Source organism: Moschus berezovskii, chromosome 22, assembly GCF_049115385.1.
Source record: "Moschus berezovskii isolate FMDL1 chromosome 22, NW_MosBer_1.0, whole genome shotgun sequence".
Lineage (NCBI taxonomy): Eukaryota > Metazoa > Chordata > Mammalia > Artiodactyla > Moschidae > Moschus > Moschus berezovskii.
The window spans coordinates 62,388,657-62,409,503 of NC_142481.1; the positions used below are offsets into that span (position 1 = coordinate 62,388,657).

General features: G+C 41.4%; 1 protein-coding gene across 3 annotated transcripts in view; it reads left to right on the forward strand.

The window, feature by feature from the left end:
• The first annotated feature begins 91 nt into the window (after positions 1 to 91).
• DDX19B (DEAD-box helicase 19B) overlaps positions 92 to 20,847 on the forward strand; it is a 26,779-nt gene continuing 6,023 nt past the window's right edge. Inside the window, exons 1-5 of one of the 3 annotated variants that reach the window (XM_055413154.2) lie at positions 92 to 113; positions 17,381 to 17,429; positions 18,286 to 18,339; positions 19,483 to 19,618; positions 19,895 to 19,987. In XM_055413154.2, coding sequence (XP_055269129.1) covers positions 19,926 to 19,987 — 62 coding nt within the window. In that variant the 5' untranslated portion in view covers positions 92 to 113; positions 17,381 to 17,429; positions 18,286 to 18,339; positions 19,483 to 19,618; positions 19,895 to 19,925. Of the gene's footprint in view, positions 114 to 6,325; positions 6,413 to 8,371; positions 8,573 to 17,380; positions 17,430 to 18,285; positions 18,340 to 19,482; positions 19,619 to 19,894; positions 19,988 to 20,847 lie in introns of those variants that run through there. The other 2 variants (XM_088830859.1, XM_055413153.2) reach the window with 2 other exon arrangements.

Here is a 20,847-nt window from a genome sequence, read left to right on the forward strand (position 1 = left end):
GGGAGGCGGCTCTACTTCTGGCTGACGCAATGGCAGGGAAAGAAGGGATGGGGCCCGTCACGTGACGAGTAAGGTTGCGGACTTTTGGAAACCGACATTTTAGTATCCATAAGGTAAGTCGTGGGCTTCCCTGGTTCCCCAGACGGTCAAGAATCCGCCTGCTGTGCGGGAGACCTGGGTTCGATCCCTGGGTTGGGGCGATCCCCAGGAGGAGAGCATGGCAACCCACTGCAGTGTTTCTGTCTGAAGAATCCCCATGGACAGAGGAGCCTGGAAAGTTACAACCCATGGGGTCACAAAGAGTGGAACACAACTGAGCACATAGGATAAGTCCTATTGGTTGATTTGGCTAATGAGGGGAAACAGTGACGTGTGTTTGGTAGAGGGCACAGCTCTTGGCATCTAGTTGTGTTCGTTGTTGTTAGACAGTGGTATGCGGATTCTGATATGTAATGTTATGCCAGTGGACACAGTTGTCCTTGTCAGATCTTGGATTTGGTGTGGAAGAAATAACTCACTGTTTGAGAGACAGTTAAATTGGCCTCTGGTCTTCCATTTGCCTTTGAAAAATAATATTTATATGCAAAGCACTGGTAAACATTTCCTTTTTGCTGTTGTTGAGTTGCTCAGTCATGCTGACTCCTTGCGACCCCATGGACTGCAGCACACCAGGTTTTCCTGTCCTTCACTATGTCCTGGAATTTGCTCAAATTCCTGTCGATTAGGTCGGTGATGCCATCTCATTCTCTGTTGCCCCCTTCTCCTCCTGCCCTTAATCTTTACCAGTATCAAGGTCTATTCCTGTGAGTCAGCTCTTCACATCAGGTGTCCATAGTATTAGAGCTTCAGCATCAGCCTCCAATGAATATTCAGGGTTGATTTCCTTTAGGATTGACTGGTTTGATCTCCTTGCTGTCCAGGGAACTCTCAAAAGCATCAGTTCTTCAGCGCTCAGTCTTCTTTATGGTCCAACTCTCACATCGGAACAGGACTGCTGGAAAAACCAAAGCTTTGACTATATTTTGCTTAATTTTTTGACTGTGTATGAGGCAGATCAACTGGCATCCCATTTAAAGATGAGGTAACTGTTTTACCTGTGTACACACTGAAAAAGTTAAAGAACCAATATTCAAACCTGTGTGTGTGTAACTCCAAAACCCATGAGTCTTAACCTCTCTGAGACAGGAGGTAGATGCCACCCCCCTCCCCACCCTTCCCGCCCCACCAGCCCCAGGATAAAGCAATTGGAGATTCATTCCATAAGGACTGACACTCCCAGACAAGCATACTGGGACAATGAAAGGAGGAGGTTGGGTCCTACCCAGATCAGTTCAGTTCAGTTCAGTCGCTCAGTCGTGTCTGACTCTTTGTGACCCCATGATCACAGCACGCCAGGCCTCCCTGTCCATCACCAACTCCCGGAGTTCACTCAAACTCATGTCCATCGAGCTGGTGATGCCATCCAGCCATCTCATTCTCTGTCGTCCCCTTCTCCTCCCGCCCCCAACCCCTCCTAGCATCAGAGTCTTTTCCAGTGAGTCAACTCGTCGCATGAGGTGGCCAAAGTATTGGAGTTTCAGTTTTAACATCAGTCCTTCCAATGAACACCCAGGATTGATCTCCTTTAGATTGGACTGGTTGGATCTCCTTGCAGTCCAAGGGACTCTCAAGAGTCTTCTCCAGCGCCACAGTTCAAAAGCATCAATGCTTCGGCGATCAGCTTTCTTCACAGTCCAACTCTCACATCCATACATGACCACGGGAAAAACCATAGCCTTGACTAGACGGACCTTTGTTGGCAAAGTAATGTCTCTGCTTTTTAATATGCTATCTAGGTTGGTCATAACTTTCCTTCCAAGGGGTAAGCGTCTTTTAATTTCATGGCTGCAATCAGCATCTGCAGTGATTTTGGAGCCCAAAAAAATAAAGTCTGACACACTGCTTCCACGGTTCCCCATCTACTTCCCATGAAGTGATGGGACCAGATGCCATGATCTTTGTTTTCTGAATGTTGAGCCTCAAGCCAACCTCTTCACTCTCCTCTTTCACTTTCATCAAGAGGCTTTTGAGTTCCTCTTCACTTTCAGCCATAAGGGTGGTGTCATCTGCATATCTGAGGTTATTGATATTTCTCCCAGCAATCTTGATTCCAGCTTGTGCTTCTTCCAGCCCAGCATTCCTCATGATGTACTCTGCATATAAGTTAAATAAGCAGGGTGACAATGTACAACCTTGACGCACTCCTTTTCCTATTTGGAACCAGTCCGTTGTTCCATGTCCAGTTCTAACTGTTGCTTCCTGACCTGCATACAGGTTTCTCAAGAGGCAGGTCAGGTGGTCTGGTATTCCCACCTCTTTCAGAGTTTTCCACAGTTTATTGTGATCCACACAGTCAAAAGCTTTGGCATAGTCAATGAAGCAGAAATAGATGTTTTTCTGGAACTCTCTTGCTTTCTCAATGATCCAGAGGACGTTGGCAATTTGATCTCTGGTTCCTTTGCCTTTTCTAAAACCTGCTTGAACGTCTGGAAGTTCATGGTTCATATATTGCTGAAGCCTGGCTTGAAGAATTTTGAGCATGACTTTACTAGTGTGTGAGATGAGTGCAATTGTGCGGTAGTTTGAGCATTCTTTGGCATTGCCTTTCTTTGGGATTGGAATGAGGACTGACCTTTTCCAGTCCTGTGGCCACTGCTGAGTTTTCCAAATTTGCTGGCATATTGAGTGCAGAACTTTCACAGCATCATCTTTCAGGATTTGAAATAGCTCAATTGGAATTCCATCACCTCCACTAGCTTTGTTCGTAGTGATGCTTTCTAAGTCCCACTTGACTTCACATTCCAAGAGGTCTGGCTCCAGGTGAGTGAGCACGCCATCGTGATTATCTTGGTTGCGAAGATCTTTTTTGTACAGTTCTTCTGTGTATTCTTGCCACCTCTTAATATCTTCTGCTTCTGTTAGGTCCATACCATTTCTGTCCTTTATCGAGCCTATCTTTGCATGAAATGTTCCCTTGATATCTCTAATGTTCTTGAAGGGATCTCTTGTTTTTCCTATTCTGTTGTTATCCTCTATTTCTTTGCATTGATTGCTGAGGAAGGCTTTCTTATCTCTCCTTGGTATTCTTTGGAACTCTGCATTCAGATGCTTATATCTTTCCTTTTCTCCTTTGCTTTTCGCTTCTCTTCTTTTCACAACTATTTGTAAGGCCTCCTCAGACAGCCATTTTGCTTTTTTGCATTTCTTTTCCATGGGGATGGTCTTGGTTCCTGTCTCCTGTACAATGTCACGAACCTCCGTCCATAGTTCATCAGGCACTCTTATCAGTCTAGTCCCTTAAATCTATTTCTTACTTCCACTGTAAGGGATTTGATTTAGGTCATATCTGAATGGTCTAGTGGTTTTCTCTACTTTCTTCAATTTAAGTCTGAATTTGGCAATAAGGAGTTCATGATCTGAGCCACAGTCAGCTCCTGGTCTTGTTTTTGCTATCTGTATAGAGCTTCTCCATCTTTGGCTGCAAAGAATATAATCAATCTGATTTCGGTGTTGACCATCTGGTGATGTCCATGTGTAGAGTCTTCTCTTGTGTTGTTGGAAGAGGGTGTTTGCTATGAGCAGTGCGTTCTCTTGGCAAAACTCTATTAAACTTTGCCCTGCTTCATTTCGTGCTCCAAGGCCAAATTTGCCTGTTACTCCAGGTGTTTCTTGACCTCCTACTTTTGCATTCCAGTCCCCTATAATGAAAAGGACATCTTTTTTGGGTGTTAGTTCTAAAAGGTCTTGTAGGTCTTCATAGAACCGTTCAACTTCAGCTTCTTCAGCATTACTGGTTGGGGCATAGACTTGGATTACTGTAATATTGAATGGTTTGCCTTGGAAACGAACAGAAATCATTCTGTCGTTTTTAAGGTCGTATCCAAGTACTGCATTTTGGACTCTTTTGTTGACCATGATGGCTACTCCATTTCTTCTAAGGGATTCCTGCCCACAGTAGTAGATATAATGGTCATCTGAGTTAAATTCACCCATTCCAGTCCATTTTAGTTCACTGATTCCTAGAATGTCTACATTCATTCTTGTCATCTCCTGTTTGACCACTTCCAATTTGCCTTGATTCATGGACCTAACATTCCAGGTTCCTATGCAATATTGCTCTTTACAGCATCGGACCTTGCTTCTATCACCAGTCACATCCACAACTGGGTGTTGTTTTGCTTTGGCTCCATCCCTTCATTCTTTCTGGAGTTATTTCTCCACTGATCTCCAGTAGCATAGTGGGCACCTACCGACCTGGGGAATTCCTCATTCAGTATCCTATCATTTTGCCTTTTGATACTGTTCATGGGGTTCTCAAGGCAAGTATACTGAAGTGGTTTGCCATTCCCTTCTCCAGTGGACCACATTCTGTCAGACCTCTCCACCATGACCTGTCCATCTTGGGTGGCCCCACACGGCATGACTTAGTTTCATTGAGTTAGACAGGGCTGTGGTCCCAGTCAAGAGAACTCCCTGACCACTCATGTGCAAAAAAGGTTCCTTGAAGGTCAAAGAGGGGTTATGTCAAGGGATGTTCTCTACCCATATGCCTTTTCTGTAAAGTCCATCTTGTCTAAGAGATGCATGGGCACACAGGGGAGGATCCTGAGATAGACGAAATATGGATTGTGAATCAGACAAATCAAAATCACTGGCCAAAGGAAACCAGGAAGAAATGCCCCTTAAAAGTAATTCAGACTTCCACAAGCGCGTGACTCAGTGACTCTCTCTCTCTCTCCCTGAGTCTCAGTCAGTTCCGTCGCTCAGTCGTGTCCGACTCTCCGCAACCCCATGAATCACAGCACTCCAGGCCTCCCTGTCCATCACCAACTCCCGGAGTTCACTCAAACTCATGTCCACAGAGTCGGTGATGCCATCCAGCCATCTCATTCTCTGTCGTCCCCTTCTCCTCCCACCCCCAATCCCTCCTAGCATCAGAGTCTTTTCCAGTGAGTCAACTCGTCGCATGAGGTGGCCAAAGTATTGGAGTTTCAGTTTTAGCATCAGTCCTTCCAATGAACACCCAGGATTGATCTCCTTTAGAATGGACTGGTTGGATCTCCTTGCAGTCCAAGGGACTCTCAAGAGTCTTCTCCAACAACACAGTTCAAAAGCATCAATGCTTCGGTGATCAGCTTTCTTCACAGTCCAGCTCTCACATCCATACATGACCATGGGAAAAACCATAGCCTTGACTAGACGGACCTTTGTTGGCAAAGTATTGTCTCTGCTTTTTGATATGCTATCCAGGTTGGTCATAACTTTCCTTCCAAGGAGTAAGCGTCTTTTAATTTCATGGCTGCAGTCAGCATCTGCAGTGATTTTGGAGCCCAAAAAAATAAAATCTGACACTGTTTCCACTGTTTCTCCATCTATTTCCCATGAAGTGATGGGACCAGACGCCATGGTCTTAGGGAACGAACAAGCCCCCACCAACCAGAAGACTTCAGGAAAGGTCAAAAGGAGACACCACGTGTCCTACCACCTCCCAGAATCCTTCTTGCTGGCATCCATCTTGGCTGAATAATGCCTGCAAATCCAGAAAGGACTCTAAGACAGAATTAGTGGCCAAAGACAAACCGGAAATTAATCCCATCACCATAAAACCTGAGACTTGGCAGAGCAGTTCTTCTGGGTTCGCATCCCCTGCTCCCCACCCGGGCATGCCTTCCCAATAAAGTGTCTTACTTCGTAAGCACATGAGTCTCCTCGGACAATTCATTTCTGAGTGTTAGACAAGAACCCCCTTCCCAGCCTTAGAAGGAATCCTCCTTCCTGCAACCTTTTTGTGTAAAAGAGAATGCTGCCGGGGCTTCCTAGATTGCTCAGTGGTAAAGAATCCGCCTATAATGCAGGAGACCTTTGTTCAATCCCTGGGTCAGGAAGATCCCCTGGAGAAGGAAATGGCAACCCACTCCAGAATTTTTGCCTGGGTAATCCATGGATAGAGGAGCCTGGTGGGCTGCAGTCCAAGGGGTTGCAGTAAAGCCAGTCAGTTGACTTAGCAACTAAACAACAAACACAGATAGAAGGTCAAGCTCAAAAGTAAGTAAAAAGTCACTTAACTTGACAGTAAAATATTAATAACCATCATCATACCTAACATCTATTAAGCATTTAGCATGCAGCAGACACTGAATCTCACAACCACCTTACAAAGAGTTACTTAAATTACCTGATAGTAACAGCAGAGGAAACTTAGGCACCCAGGTGCACAGGCGCAAGGCTTGCTGCCCCCTCCTCTGATTGGCTGGCGGGACCGCGCGGCAGTTGGCAGAGGTAACCGCCATGCTGAGCGGCGATGGCCGGGGCTGCTGGCCGGGTTCGCGGCCGCGCCTTAGGGCGCTTTCGACTCACTCTGCCTGTGCGCGATGTGAGTATCTTTGAGCGTAGATCTAAGAGCCTCTTCCCCATATTTAGGTGTCTCCTTCTTCCGACCCCCCACGGGGGGAGGGTGGCGGGGAACAGGAATAATAATAACAGTATTTAATCAAACGTTCATCACAGACCAGGCACTGGGCAGAAGGCTCTTAACCTTGTGATGTTGAATCCTCCAACCGTGAGATAGGTGTTTACCATGATTTCAGAGGAGGCAGGATGCAGGCGATTGAATTTAAAATCCCTGGATTCCTCGCTCCATGCCCTACTTTGGAAATTAATTTCCTTCTTAGCAGAAGTCTCACACTGTGCAGGTGTTGAAGGTGGACATAGGAAAGTCTAGATTCCTGGGGCTTAAGTTTGTTTGTAAGAAAAATCTATACACACTAAAAGCATTTATGGGGAAGATAAGCACTAAAATTCAGGAGAGTGTCTCTTGGGATAGCAATGCAGGGGCTTCATTTGAATCTTAACTGTTGTCTGTTACAGAATTCCCTTTCCTGTTTGTCTGAAATACAATTTTAAAAGGAAAACACGCACATGAAAAATAATTTTCCAAGGATGAACTGTATGCAGTTTCCTCCCAGCCCAGACTATGAGAGCCTCTCACTAGAAGCAGCCACTGATACCACTTTTGTGTGTGTATTATACATTTTCTATAGTATGTACAAGCATATTTGTGTTTTGTTTGCACAAGTGAATTCTATTGTATACAGCCCTGGACCTTTGATGATTTACCTTTAAACTCATTAAACTTAAAGGTTCTTTAACCACTTTTACTCCTGTGATCAATATAATTTGGCTAAAGAGTCCCAGCGATGCTTCTCACATAATGAGATGTAGGTCATGGCCTGCCATATGCATATTTACCTTTTTCTTCGCACATCCTCATCTGCAGGGTCCAAAAGAATCTTCTCCAAATTAACTCTGTAAAAAGTGTTGGAGAAAAAGAATCCTGGCAAGAGGACTGCAGGAACTGCTTTACTTACACTTTACAAGTAAAATTCCACATAGAGCCCACTGTTATTTGAAATTAATTTGTTGTGGTGCATTAGTGGCAAAGTGAGAGAAGTAGGGATTCATTTCTCAAGGTGCAGAGAAATTGCCCAGCTTCCTTCTAGTGAAGTAACAAGGAAAGAGATCTTGTTTGATCCAAGTTAAATTGTCACACTTAATCCTTATTTTATCCTTTTTTCTTATTTTACCTCTTCTTAAAGCCCAACATATACTTTTTTTTTTTCTTTTAAAAAATCAGAACGCTCATGTGGGAGAGCTGGGATTCTAGCCCAGACAAAGCTAACTCTAAAAGTCACACCAGAATGGGGTGTTCCCTCAAATGAACTCATTTGTTAATGAAGCTGTTCTACGCGGTCCTTTCTCATTAGCCTCTTACCAACTTAATCACTGATTCTTGTCATCATTCCAGAAACTGTTTTCGTTCCACAAACCTACTTGCTCTTTGTCTCTGATATTCTACCTGGAACACATTTCCCCAGCACCCTCGTTGAGTATTTTTCAAGGTTAGATTCCTGTAAGTGCTGTTGCCACATAAGTCTGTGGGACAAAATTTTAACCAAACGGTGTTTGAGACGGCTGATTCCCAATACGCTAGCTAACACCTGGACATTAAAAATTTACCAACCCGAAAAGCGAAGGAAAAAAAAAAATCTGCTTGCTTCAAATTCATTTTGTTCACTATCCGTAATGGTTTTGTGTTTGGTACATTCAATGTATATGAGCATCTTCTATGTCACGGTGCTGGAGGAAACTGTGGTTTTGCTCTTTCGTTAGAGCCAGTTGACAAGAGCTTAGGCACTTTAAGATACTACCTTAGTCTACGGTTCTGGATGTTGGATAAGAAAGTTAACAGCAATGAAGAGGTGGAGGTTTGAAGGCGACAGAAACGCCAGCCCAAAGAGGGCGAGGGTCCGGCGGGCCGGCGCGGACTCTGACGTCACTGGGGCGCGCCGCTTCCGGTCCCCAGCTCCGGAGCAAGTGACTTCCCCCTCCCAGGGGCTGGAGTCGCCCCGGATTGCTGATCGCGCCGCACAAGCCTCCTCGTTCGCCAGCACCTGCGTCCCAGACTGTGCCCGTGACCATGGCTACCGACTCGTGGGCCCTGGCGGTGGACGAGCAGGAAGCGGCAGCCGAGTCGGTGAGCTGGTTTCAACTGTGAAAGGGGCAGGGGGCCAGTTTTGGCCGGGGATCAGATCCTGGAAAAAGTCACTCCCTGGGTTGGTCCGAGCCGGGATGGGGTGCGTGTGGGGATGGAGCCTGGACCCTGAGCTGGCTTTGTTTCCCCACCCGCCAGCCTCCCCGGGTTACGTAAGCACAGGTGAGCGCTCCCATCGGGAAAGAGCCAGCCGCCCGCCTGTCTTCAGGGAGTCAGGATTGCACTTACCGCCCTGAACTGTAATAATCACCTATTTAGGTGTCATTTTCCACTTCCCTATTCTGAGCTGCTTGTGTCCAGGAACCATGGCTTACTCATGTTTGTGTGCTTCCTCAGCTTGCTCACTGATGATGGATGATCCACTCTGTGGGCCCGGCAGTCAGTAAATCCTCTCGTGATCCGCTTAACTTTGTTGTGGGCCTGACACACAGTAAGCAAGATATATGTTAAACGGTACTGTGTAGAGTTAATTTTTCCCGCCTAAACACTCGCATTATGATAGTGCTTTGAACCCGCTTTGTTGGTACCTACTTCTGTGAATTTCTGGAGAACAAAGACTTAGTATTTTTTTTTATAAGTGATAAAGTTTCATATGCACCTAAGGAGTCAGTTTTTTCCTCCCCAAAGAAAACTGCTGTTTCTCTTGACGTTGATCTACGATATTGACGTCCTTGTTCCCTGAATTACATGCTTGCTTTGCTACTTATTCAGTTTTCCCTTTTAGGTGTTTATTGCTATTGACACTTTGGTCCATCCTCCTTTTCCCACCACAGAAGCACACCTTCCTATTCCTCATCTTTCCACTATGATTTTAGTTAGATCGATTTTCTGTGTTTATATTAATAACTCAAATATTTTTCCTACACGACTTTTTCCTTGGAATTTATGTTTTTGTTTTGTGCTTATCACCAGTTCAACCCCAGGGTCTTTGCTAATCGTCTAAGTTTATCTCAAAATGTCCCCACACACCAAGTATTGTATCAGTTCCATTTCTCCAAGGTCTTGTAGCCTGTTTTGAACTGTACTAATTGCCCCAATTTGTTTAGGGGCTGGAGGGGAACAGGGTAAATTTCTCTTTGCCTTCATTCAGGGGACTTGCCCCTCTTCTCTTGTACTGGATCCTTTCATTTCTTCATCCCCCTCTTCATCTGTCTTGATTTGGTGGAGTCATATATCTATCAGCTTTCTGAAGGTGTATGGGAAGTCATTTTTTAAGATACTGCCTTTCCGAAATTTGCTTATTTTGACCTATCACTTGAATAATAGTATTGCTGGGTGTAGCATTAATTTTAGGTTGGAAATTATTTTCCTGCCAATTAAAAAGATTTTTAAAATTTATTTATGGCTGTGCTGGGTCTTTGTTGCTGCTTAGGCTTTTCTCTAGTTGTGATGTGTGGGCTTATCACCATGGTTTCTCATTGCAGAGCACGGGCTCTAGGGTGTGTGGGTTTCAGTAACTGCAGTTTGCGGGTTCAGGAGTCGCAGCTCCCAGGCTTGGGTTCTAGAGCACAAGCTCAGTAGTTGTGGTCCCCCAGCTGAGTCGCTCCATGACATGTGGGATCTTCCCAGATCAGGGATTCAACCTGTCTCCTGCACTGGCAGACAGATTCTTCACCACTGAGCCACTAGAGAAGCCCCACTTGCCAAATTTTAAAGACATTGTTCTACTGCCTTCTAGATTTCTGTATTTGTTGTTGAGATGTCTGAGACCATCGTGATTACTGATGTGACCCCTTTTTCCCTTTCTAAGCTTGAAGAATCTTCTGTTTGTCTCCAGTTGTCAGAAAATTCATGATAATGTGTCTTGATTTGGGTTTATTTTCATTCATTTTATTAGGCATGGGGTGGGAACTTCAGTCTGAAAACTCTTGCCCTTGTGTTATGGAAAGTTTTCTTGAAATTTTTCATTGTTGATTTCTTCTTGTTTGTTTTTATTTTCATTCCCTCATTTCAGACTCTTATTAGCTGAATGTTGAATCTCATTAATTTTTAAAAATTTTAAAGTCAAGTTTATTGTGATATAGTGTAAAGTAAAATTCACCTTGTGCTACAATTCTGTGTGTTTTGACAGAGACATGCAGTCCTGTCACTACCACCACGATCAAGATATAGACCATTCCCACCACTCTTAAAAAGTTCCTCCAGACTTTTTTTGCATTCACTTTCTTGTCTCTACCCTTCTCTGGCAACTGCTTATCTGTTTTCTGTCATTTTACTTATACCTTTTCCAAAATGTAGTATAAATGGTATTATACAGTATGCAAACCTTTTGAAAAATCTGGCTTTCAGTAGTTTGTTCTTTTTTATTGCTGGGTAGTATTCCATGTATGGGTGTACCACAGCTTGCTTAACCTTTGTTGATGAACATTTGGGTATTTTCTAGTTTGGGGGTATTTATGAATAAAGTTGTTATATACATTAGGATATACAGATTTTGGTATAGACTTATGTCTGCATTTCTCTTTGGTAGATACCTAATAGTGTGATTTGTTGGGTTATATGTTAAGTGTATGTTTAACTTTGTAAGTTATATACCAAACTGTTTTCCAAAGGGCTGTAGCATTTTGTATTACCACCAGCAACGTGTGAGAGCTCTAGTTGCTTCACGTTCTCAGCAGCACAGCATGGCCAGTTTTTTCCTCCATTCTAATAGGTGTATAGTGATATCTCACGAGGTTTTAAGTTACATTTCCCTAATGACTGCAAGGAGATCCAACCAGTCAATCCTAAAGGAAATCAGTCCTGAATATTCATTGGAAGGAATGATGTTGAAGCAGAAACTCCAATACTTTGGCCACCTGATTCGAAGAGCTGACTCATTTGAAAAGACCCTGATGTTGGGAAAGATTGAAGGTGGGAGGAGAAGGGGATGACAGAGGATGAGATGGTTGGATGGCATCACCAACTCAGTGGACATAAGTTTGAGTAAACTCTGGGAGTTGGTGATGGACCAGGAAACCTGGTGTGCTGCAGTCCTTGGGGTCCCAGAGAGTCAGACATGACTGAGCAACTGAACTGAACTGAATGACTAATGATGTTGAGCGTCTTTTTATGTGCTTTGCCAGCTGTGTAACTTCTTGAAGTGACTTTTCAAATCTTTTGCCAATTAAAAAAAAAACTGATTGATGATTAAAAAGAAAACTGTTTTCTTATTGTTGAGTTGGGAGAATTCTTGATGTATTCTGGATACAAGTCCTTTATCAAGTATGTCATTTGCATAAATATTCTCCCTGACTGAAACTTAACATTTAACTTTTCTTAATAGTACTTTTTGAAGAACAGACACTTTCAATTTTGGCTAATTCTAATTTGTCAATTTTTTCATGATTAGTTCTTTCTGTGTTCTAAGAAATATACCTGGGGCTCCCCACCTCAACACTCTGTGGATTTAAGAGGCCGTTCGTCCCGGAAGTGTATAAATTAGCCTGGGATAGAACCTGCACACTGAATTTACTAATTAAGAAATGAGAAACCAGAACTATAAAGGTGGCATAGAAATACAAGAAACTATTGTTAAGTAATCTTTTAAAACTTTGAACAGAGTTACAGATTTTACCATTTGTTATAAACTGGTATATATAATTTAACCAGAACCATAAGAAAATTAGTATTGTGTGAATTCTGAAGCACTTTCACCATGTTGTAGGAATAATGTGGACTTTCTTGAGTTTTACACATTCATAAGTAAATGGTCTGTATCTCGTGCCTCTGTTGGCTTTCTGTGAGCTGTAGTTTCTGGGAATTGAGCAGCTCTCATTCCTGTAACTCTTGTAATCCAGTCATTCGTGTGCCTCCTTCATGAGGATTCAGTATGGCTGTGGTGCTCTTAGCCCTCTGATAGGAACTCTAACTCTGTGTAAAGCCCCAAAGATCTGTTACTTATTTTTATTTTATATTGTACTATATTTTATTTACAGTGTTGTGTTTGTTTCAGGTGTATAGCAAAGTGATAGTCATATATATATATATATATATATGAATTAACAAAAGCAGTTCCCGTCTTTTGATGGGGTGCTCATGGTTTATAACATAAATGGCATTATTTTGAGAGAGGGATAACTTAGGTATGGCATTTTTTAACTGTTAATGTTTTTGGCATTGTGCTTTGTACCATTTATTAAATAAAAATTTTTTAAAAAAAGAAATATACCTTACCTAAGTCCACAAAGTTTTTCACTTGTATTTTCCTCTAGAAGATTTATGGCTTTAAATGTCACATTTATGACTATGATCCATTTTGAGTTGATTTTTTATGTAGTAGAAAGATTGGATCAACATTACCACAGTCAGTTTTAGAACATTTTTATCATCCCAAACCCCTATTTCTCCTTGGCCCAGCCCTTTGTAGCCATGAATCTGTTTTCTGTCTCTTTAGACTTGCCTATTCAGGATGTCGCGTAGAAATGGAACCCCGTCATATGTGCTCTGCTGTGGCTGGCTTCTTTCATTGAGCACATTTTCAGGGCTCATCCATGTTGTGGCATATATCAATACTTCATTAATTTTTGTTGCCAAATGATGATACATAGACATGCCACATTTTTCTACTCATTGGTGTCCACTGATGGGCATTTGAATTATTTCTACTTTTTAGCTATTATGAGTAATGTTGGTACGATCATCATGTACAAGTTTTTGTATGAACATACATTTTCAATTCACTTGGGTATCTATCTAAAAGTGGTATTGCTGGATTATATAGTAACTCTGTGTTTAAGTTTTGAAGAACTGCTATACTGTTTTTCCAAAGTGACTGCATCATTGTATCATCTTTATTATTATTATTTTGAGATTAGTATCATCTGTGAGAGGCTCTATTGTATAGAAGTTAAGACCTAAGACTTTGTAACCAGACAGACTTGGATTTGTATTCTGGGTCCCTCACTTATTAGTTATATGACTTCTGGCAAATTACTGAACTTTCTGTGCTTCAGTTCCCACATCTGTTAAATGGGGATAAACAGAGTACCCACCTCATTAATTTTTGGACATGCCTGAAATAAGTGCTGTGTAAGTGTGAAGAAAGCTGATCGCCGAAGAATTGATGCTTTTGAACTGTGGTGCTGGAGAAGACTCTTGAGAGTCCCTTGGACTGCAAGGAGATCCAACCAGTCCATTCTAAGGGAGATCGATCCTGGGTGTTCATTGGAGGGACTGATGCTGAAGCTGAAACTGCAATACTTTGGCCACCTCATGCGACGAGTTGACTCACTGGAAAAGACTCTGATGCTGGGAAAGGTTGGGGGCGGGAGGAGAAGGGGACGACCGAGAATGAGATGGCTGGATGGCATCACCGACTCTGTGGACATGAGTTTGAGTGAGCTCCGGGAGTTGGTGATGGACAGGAAGGCCTGGCGTGCTGTGATTCATGGGGTCGCAGAGAGTCGGACACGACTGAGCGACTGAACTGAAGTAGTAGCTATTATTATGGTTGCAGTTTTGTATAATTCAGTTTCTTTGCAGGAATTTTTTAAATTACTAGTTCATGTAGAGATTCGCTGAACCTGGATAAGTTTTATAAATTTACTTAATCATGCACAGGTGAATTATAATAGACCCCAATATTCTAAAACTGAACAAATGAGTAAAGACAGCTGTTTCCTTCTGTTTTGTGGAACTCCCACTGAGAACCTCCACGAAATTGCATGATGCAGGTGACTGTGACATGTACAGTGCAAGGGTGTTGTTGTTTAGGCGCTAAATCGTGTCCAACTCTTTGCAACCCCAGCACTGTAGCCCACCAGGCTCCTTTGTCCATGGGATTTTTTTTCAGGCAAGAATACTGGAATGGGTTGCCATTTCCTCCTCCAGGGGATCTTCCTGACCCAGGGATCGAACCAATGTCTCCTGCATTGGCAGGCAGATTCCTTACCACTGAGCCACAAAGGAAGCCCTTGTATTTTAAATATTCATCTAGCTCCAGTTTTTACTCATTTAAGAAAATATTAGATCCTGTTTATGTTTACTTCCTCGTCCCTCTTTGTTCTTCTAGTTTCGTGGGAAATTTCAATTCAGAGGAGGGCAAAGGGAGCAGGAAACTCTGAGGAGTAAGCCTCTGGAGTCTCCTACTTCACTGTTGTGCACAAAGCATTCCTTATTCAGTATAACTCCCTTACCATTAAATCTTCCTTCTGTGTCAAGAATCCTCTCTTGGGACTTCCCTGGTGGTCCAGTGGTTGGGACTCTGCACTCCAAATAAGTGGAGCACAGATTCAATTCCTGGTTGGGGAACTAGGATCCCTCATGCTGCAAGGCATGGCTAAAAAAAAGCAAACAGAATCCTTTCTCAAGTAGCTTTTGAATAAAATGCAGTGTATAACTTACAGTTTCCAATTATTTTTATGTATCTTAAAAACTAAAATATTAACTAAAGGCATTAAAAATGTAGATATTATAAGGTGGGTATTTTGGCTTTTGATTAATCTTTTGGATTGCAAAGTGGTGTTGCATGAAGTTGCAAGAGAAACTGGTTTCTCCTTTTGGTCCAAGTAAGCAGAACAAAGGAAGAACTCTGAAGTAACTGGACTTAATCGTGATTTCAGCCTTCAGTTCACTGACACTGCAGTGGATGATGCAGACTTCATTATCCTGGTGCTTTTGCTGTATTGGCTTTGAGATTGCTACAGCCAAGTGAGGGCCAGAGTATGCTTTCAGAATCTGCTGGAACCTCTCCAGAATTCTGATACACTGTAATCAGAACATCTCTTGGTTTCATTTACATTGTTGCAATGTATAGAGACAGTTGATAGCATTTTATTTAACTACTTTATTTACTCCATTAGCTTCAATTTTAATAATATACCAACAAAAGAATAGGTTGTCCTTTTATCATTGAATATTACAGTAAAGGATATTTCTAATTTATACATCAACCCTGTCACTTATTTTAGGTAGCAGTTATCACCCTAGGAGTACTATTAACTCTGCTCTTGTAAATTCTTGTAACCCTGCCAATAAGTTCGTCTTTTTTTTTTTTTTTTTTAACAGCCTTGAATATTAGGCTTAAACTAGGTTCATTGGCAGGATGTGGAAGAGTATTTCAGTGATGACTAGAATATATTAAGCACCTACTACATATCACATGGGGCTTTCCAGGTGGCTCAGTGGTAAAGAATTTGCCTGCCAAGCAGGAGACCTGGGTTCTATCTCTGGGTTGGGAAGATCCCCTAGAGAAGGGACCAGCTACCCACTCCAGTATTCTGGCCTGGAGAATTCCATGGACAGTCCATGGGGTCGCAAAGAGTCAGACACAACTGAGTGACTTTCACTTTATATATCATATACTGTGCTGGTTTCCTCATTATCTATTAGTGTGCTCTGTGTCCTTCAGAATTAATGAAGGATTGTTACTGCTTTATAGTGGTTTCCTTATTTGCCAATTTCCCTTCTTGCCAGCCCCTCCAGTGTCTTTTCCCCCTTCTTCCTCTTCCCTCCACTCCAACACCAAAGTAGACAGACAGACACCAGAAACTCCCTTTAGTTTCCATCAATAGAAGTGAAGCTCCTCCATTCCCAGCTAACCACTCATTTAAAGTTTTTTCATTCCTTTCTCCACTTAAAAAACAGAAATGAACCTCAAGACATAGAAAACCTGTGCAGGTGGTGCTTTATGAAGCAGCCATTTGATAATGGTGATTTTCATTCTTTTTCCCTTCTCTCCATGATGTCTTAAGCCCTACTTAATATTTTGACTAGAGCACCTGCTCTGTCCTTGATCCAAAGGTAAACTAAAAACAGAAATATCCCCTGACTTTATGTTCTGTTCTAGTCTTTCCTTTTTCTTTTGGCTTTATTGAGGTATAATTGACAAATTTTTATAATAATAGGGGAGATAAGTCCTTCTAGGATATCCCTAACAGTGTTTGATCAAAGTCCTACTAAATCTTTATCTTTTCTCTGTCCCCTTCCTTTCTATTCCACTTCATCCTGTTCTGCACCTTGATTGCACAGTGTGCCATGGTGCTCTAGGCTGTTCCCGATTTAAATACCAGACATCCAACACAAGGCAACCTGAACGAGAGGCTGCACCACGGTGTGCTGTAGCCCTGGGGCCTGAACACAGCCTGTAGCATAACTGATCCGTGCCCACAGATGCTTTTCATAACAGACCTCCCACCTCAGTGTTCTCTGTTTCAAGAATGACTGCATTTTCCAGTATCTCTTTAAATTTTCTCGTTTGAAAAATGAGAGTAAAAAAAAAATAAAGAAAGAAAAATGAGAGTGACAACTCACATGGTATTCTATTGAGAGATTGGGAGAAGGTGTGTAATCAGTGCATTAAGCAAACTCACAAATTATATTTCTAGGGATTGCAGTTAGGAAGTGTGGATTTTGAGCTGTTGTGTAACCAGTTTTTTCTACTGCTGTTGCTACCTTGTGTCCAACTCTGAAACCCCATGGACTGCAGCACACCAAGCTTCCCTGTCCTTCACTATCTCCCAGTTTGCTCAAATTCATGTCTGTTGTATCGTTATGCTATCCAGCCATCTCATCCTCTGTCACCCACTTTTCCTTTTGCCCTCGATCTTTGTCTTTTCCAGTGGCTCTTTGCATCAGGTGACCAAAATACAGGACCTTCAGCTTCAGTACTGCTGTACTTGTGGGATATTTTGTTTATTCTCACTCTAACGTCTAGTAAACAAAAGGAGCCCAGCAGAACAGCCTAATGAATATGCCCTAATGGATAATGGGTCATGAGAGTGGTTCATTTCTTCACTGGGGGAGGCACTATTGATGCAAAATCTTTCAAGTGATTTTCCTGACACTTCTCCCCCCATATTCTCCATTTAGTTGAGCAACTTGCATCTTAAGGAAGAGAAAATCAAACCAGATGCCAATGGTGAGTAACTAAATGCTATTTTGAAAACAAAAAATGATTTCATTTAGTATTTGTTTTAATATAACAACTGGGGAAAAAAAAATTATATACGTACCAGACAGGAGGCAGGCAGATACTGGCAGTTATTTGATTTGGGAATCAACAAACTGGATTGTTTTGTTATGCTTCATATAAATATGAGGATACCTAATTGGCTTATAAATTATTAAATGTATCACTAACCATGAAAATATACTGCCAATGATTGTTTTTTAAAATATTCCTGAATTTGAGATGAGCTAGACAAAGTATGAGCAACCTGAGGTCTGTTGTAATTATTCTGAAATCATATCTACAAAATCTAAGATGTCCATTGAATTTTTGTTCACGTATTTAAAGTTGTAAGGCAGAAATTGTAATTTACCTTACTCAGATCTTTTTCTGTATATCTTTATATAACTACAACACTGAATATATGCTTCTATGAATCAATGGTTTATACACATAGACTATTAATGGCACTGTGGTGTCTACATATTGATGAAATATGATTTGCATAGGTATTCCTCTGTTGAGCATCAAGGTCATGTAATCATCTTTCTGTAACATTTGAGAAATATTGATGCTGTGAGGGATTAATAGTTTTTGAGGCACAGTGAGAGGACTTGGAATAGGAAAGAACAGAAAAGTAAGCATCAGTTTTCATACCTTTGTTTATATAGTAACAATAAAATGTTTTTATCTGTGGCTTGGTTTCCTCATTTATTTTTTTGCTCCCCAGGCCTTTACATTTCTAGTGTCTCATAGAATTTGAACTGTCTCAGCTGTTGGGTATGGGATGTGATTTTGAATGACGGCCGCTTTGTGTCTGATAAAGGTGCTGTTGTCAAGACCAATGCTAATGCAGAGAAGGCTGATGAAGAGGAGAAAGGTAACCTAGCCTAGAGTTATGTATACGTGGAGTTCTACAGTCTAGAGAATGGAATGTTAGGAGGTTTCATTTTTGCACCAGGACTTGGCTAGAGTTTAATGGAAGTCACAGTGCTAGTATTCTCGCCTAACTCAGTCGGTAAAGAGTCTGTCTGTAATGCAGGGGACCCAGGTTCTACTCTTGGGTTGGGAAGATCCCCAGGAGAAGGAAATGGCAACCCACTCCAGTATTCTTGCCTGAAGAATTGCACGGACAGAGGAGCCTGGCGTGCTCCAGTCCGTGAGGTCACAAAGTCAGACACGACTTAGCGACTACACCACCACCACCACCACCACAGTGCTAGTAAAAATTCAATATACCGCATTATAGTGGGAGCCCAGGGTTCAGGGCCTGGGTTGAGAAGATCTGGAGAAGGAAATGGCAACCCACTCCAGTACTCTTGCCTGGAGAATGCCATGGATGGAGGAACCTGGTAGGCTACAGTCCATGAGGTTGCAAAGAGTTGGACATGACTGAGCAACTTCACTTTCTTTCTTTCTTTCTAAAGGGATTCTAATTCTTTACATTTTAGAGAAATTTTACTTTGAATAGACAATAAACTTCAGCAGCAGCAGGAAATATTCCCTGAAAGATTACCTTGTACAGGTCTTTATAAAAGAAATTTTAACTTGCATCTCCATTTTTCTAATAAAATTATATTTGATATTTTGACAATTTAACATAAATAACAAGATGCAAACAGCTTATCCGATATCAAGATACAGACTTTGTCAATTTGGTTTTTTTCCCCTATTTTGTGATGGGGTTTTAAACTCATTATTTTAAAATTTATATTGGGTACATATTGGAGAGTAAATATTTGGGTTTTGAGAGGAGGAATCAGTAACTTCAAGAAAGGGTAGTTGTTAGGAATAGAGTTCTTGAGAAGAATATGAGGCCCCAACAGATGATATGAGTATCATAAACTTTGCTTTTAATAAACTATTGTAATTGTATTTATAAATCAGAACTAAACTCTACCTTGAATTAGGAGTCCCAGTACAAATACATGTTATTGCTTAACATACTAATGGTAGCTGAATTCAAAGGAGATCATGCTGGATTTCATGGACTTCTAAAAATCTTCATGCTGTTTTCCTGCAGAGGACAGAGCTGCCCAGTCCTTACTCAACAAGCTGATCAGAAGCAACCTTGTCGATAACACCAACCAAGTGGAAGTCCTGCAGCGGGATCCCAACTCCCCGCTCTACTCGGTCAAGTCCTTCGAGGAGCTTCGGCTGTGAGTACTTTCTGATTCGCCCCTTTGTGTTTAACTAGAAATTCTAGGCCTGTTAATGTGTATTTTTTCATCACTACAGAACATTTTTAGCTAATATAAGTTTAATAAAAGAATTTAGCTGCTTTGGGTTAGTAAGTAAAATTTCCTGGTAATTTGTAAAAGCTTTAGCTACATGCATACATCGTGCCCTATTCACAGTTTTAGTATTGTTAGCTAGATACTTGGCTTCTTTCTTCAACCAGAGACTGTGATTTTCATTTTGAACTGTTTTTCTAGGAAACCACAGCTTCTCCAAGGAGTCTATGCCATGGGCTTCAACCGTCCATCCAAGATACAAGAGAATGCATTGCCTTTAATGCTTGCTGAGCCGTATGTGTCCTGACGCACCTCTATCCCATTTGTTACTTTTTTTTTTACTTTCATTATTAAAAAATATATATATACATGTTCATTTTAGAAAAGTTAGAAAACAATGAAAAATAAGAAAAATGAAAAAATTTGTTATCTCCCTCCCCTCCACACTATTAATATTTGGAGTAGAGACTTCTAGATATTTTTCTATGTAAACTTGGATTTGTATACTTTTGGCTTAGCGGAACCATATAAAATGGTTAGATGCTTTTTTTGATATGAAAATTATATGACAATATTTCTATGTTGGTAAATATATGTACATTTATACCATTTATATACACCATGATTTCATTATATGAGTAAGTAAAATACATGTGTCAAATGTAGATGACAAAAACTAAACAGGGATTGAGGCGATCAGAACTAACATTGTTTTCTGGGCCAGTGCTGCTCACACTTTCAGAGGCATGTGAAATTCATGGGACTTTATTAAAATGCAGATTCTGGTCTCAGTGAGTCTGAGGTGGGGACTGAGGCTCACCATTTCTAAGACACTTCCCAGTGTTGTTGCTGCTGCTGAAGACAGACCACACTTTGAGGAAGAGGGTTGTAGAACATAAGGAACTTTTAATAAAAATTGATCCCTATATTACATATGATTATATAAAATTGCATGAAATCCTAAATCCTGAAAACCCCTTTCCCTATTTGTCTGAAAACAGATACTGTAGGTCTGTATTCTCTCAAAGTTTTTTATGTTCTGTGTCACAATAGGGATATATTTTCAAGATGGTTAATGTCTTTTTTTTTTTAATGACATTTTGAGCATACTTAAAAATGAATAAATGGAATATTTATTATATTGTTTCTAATTG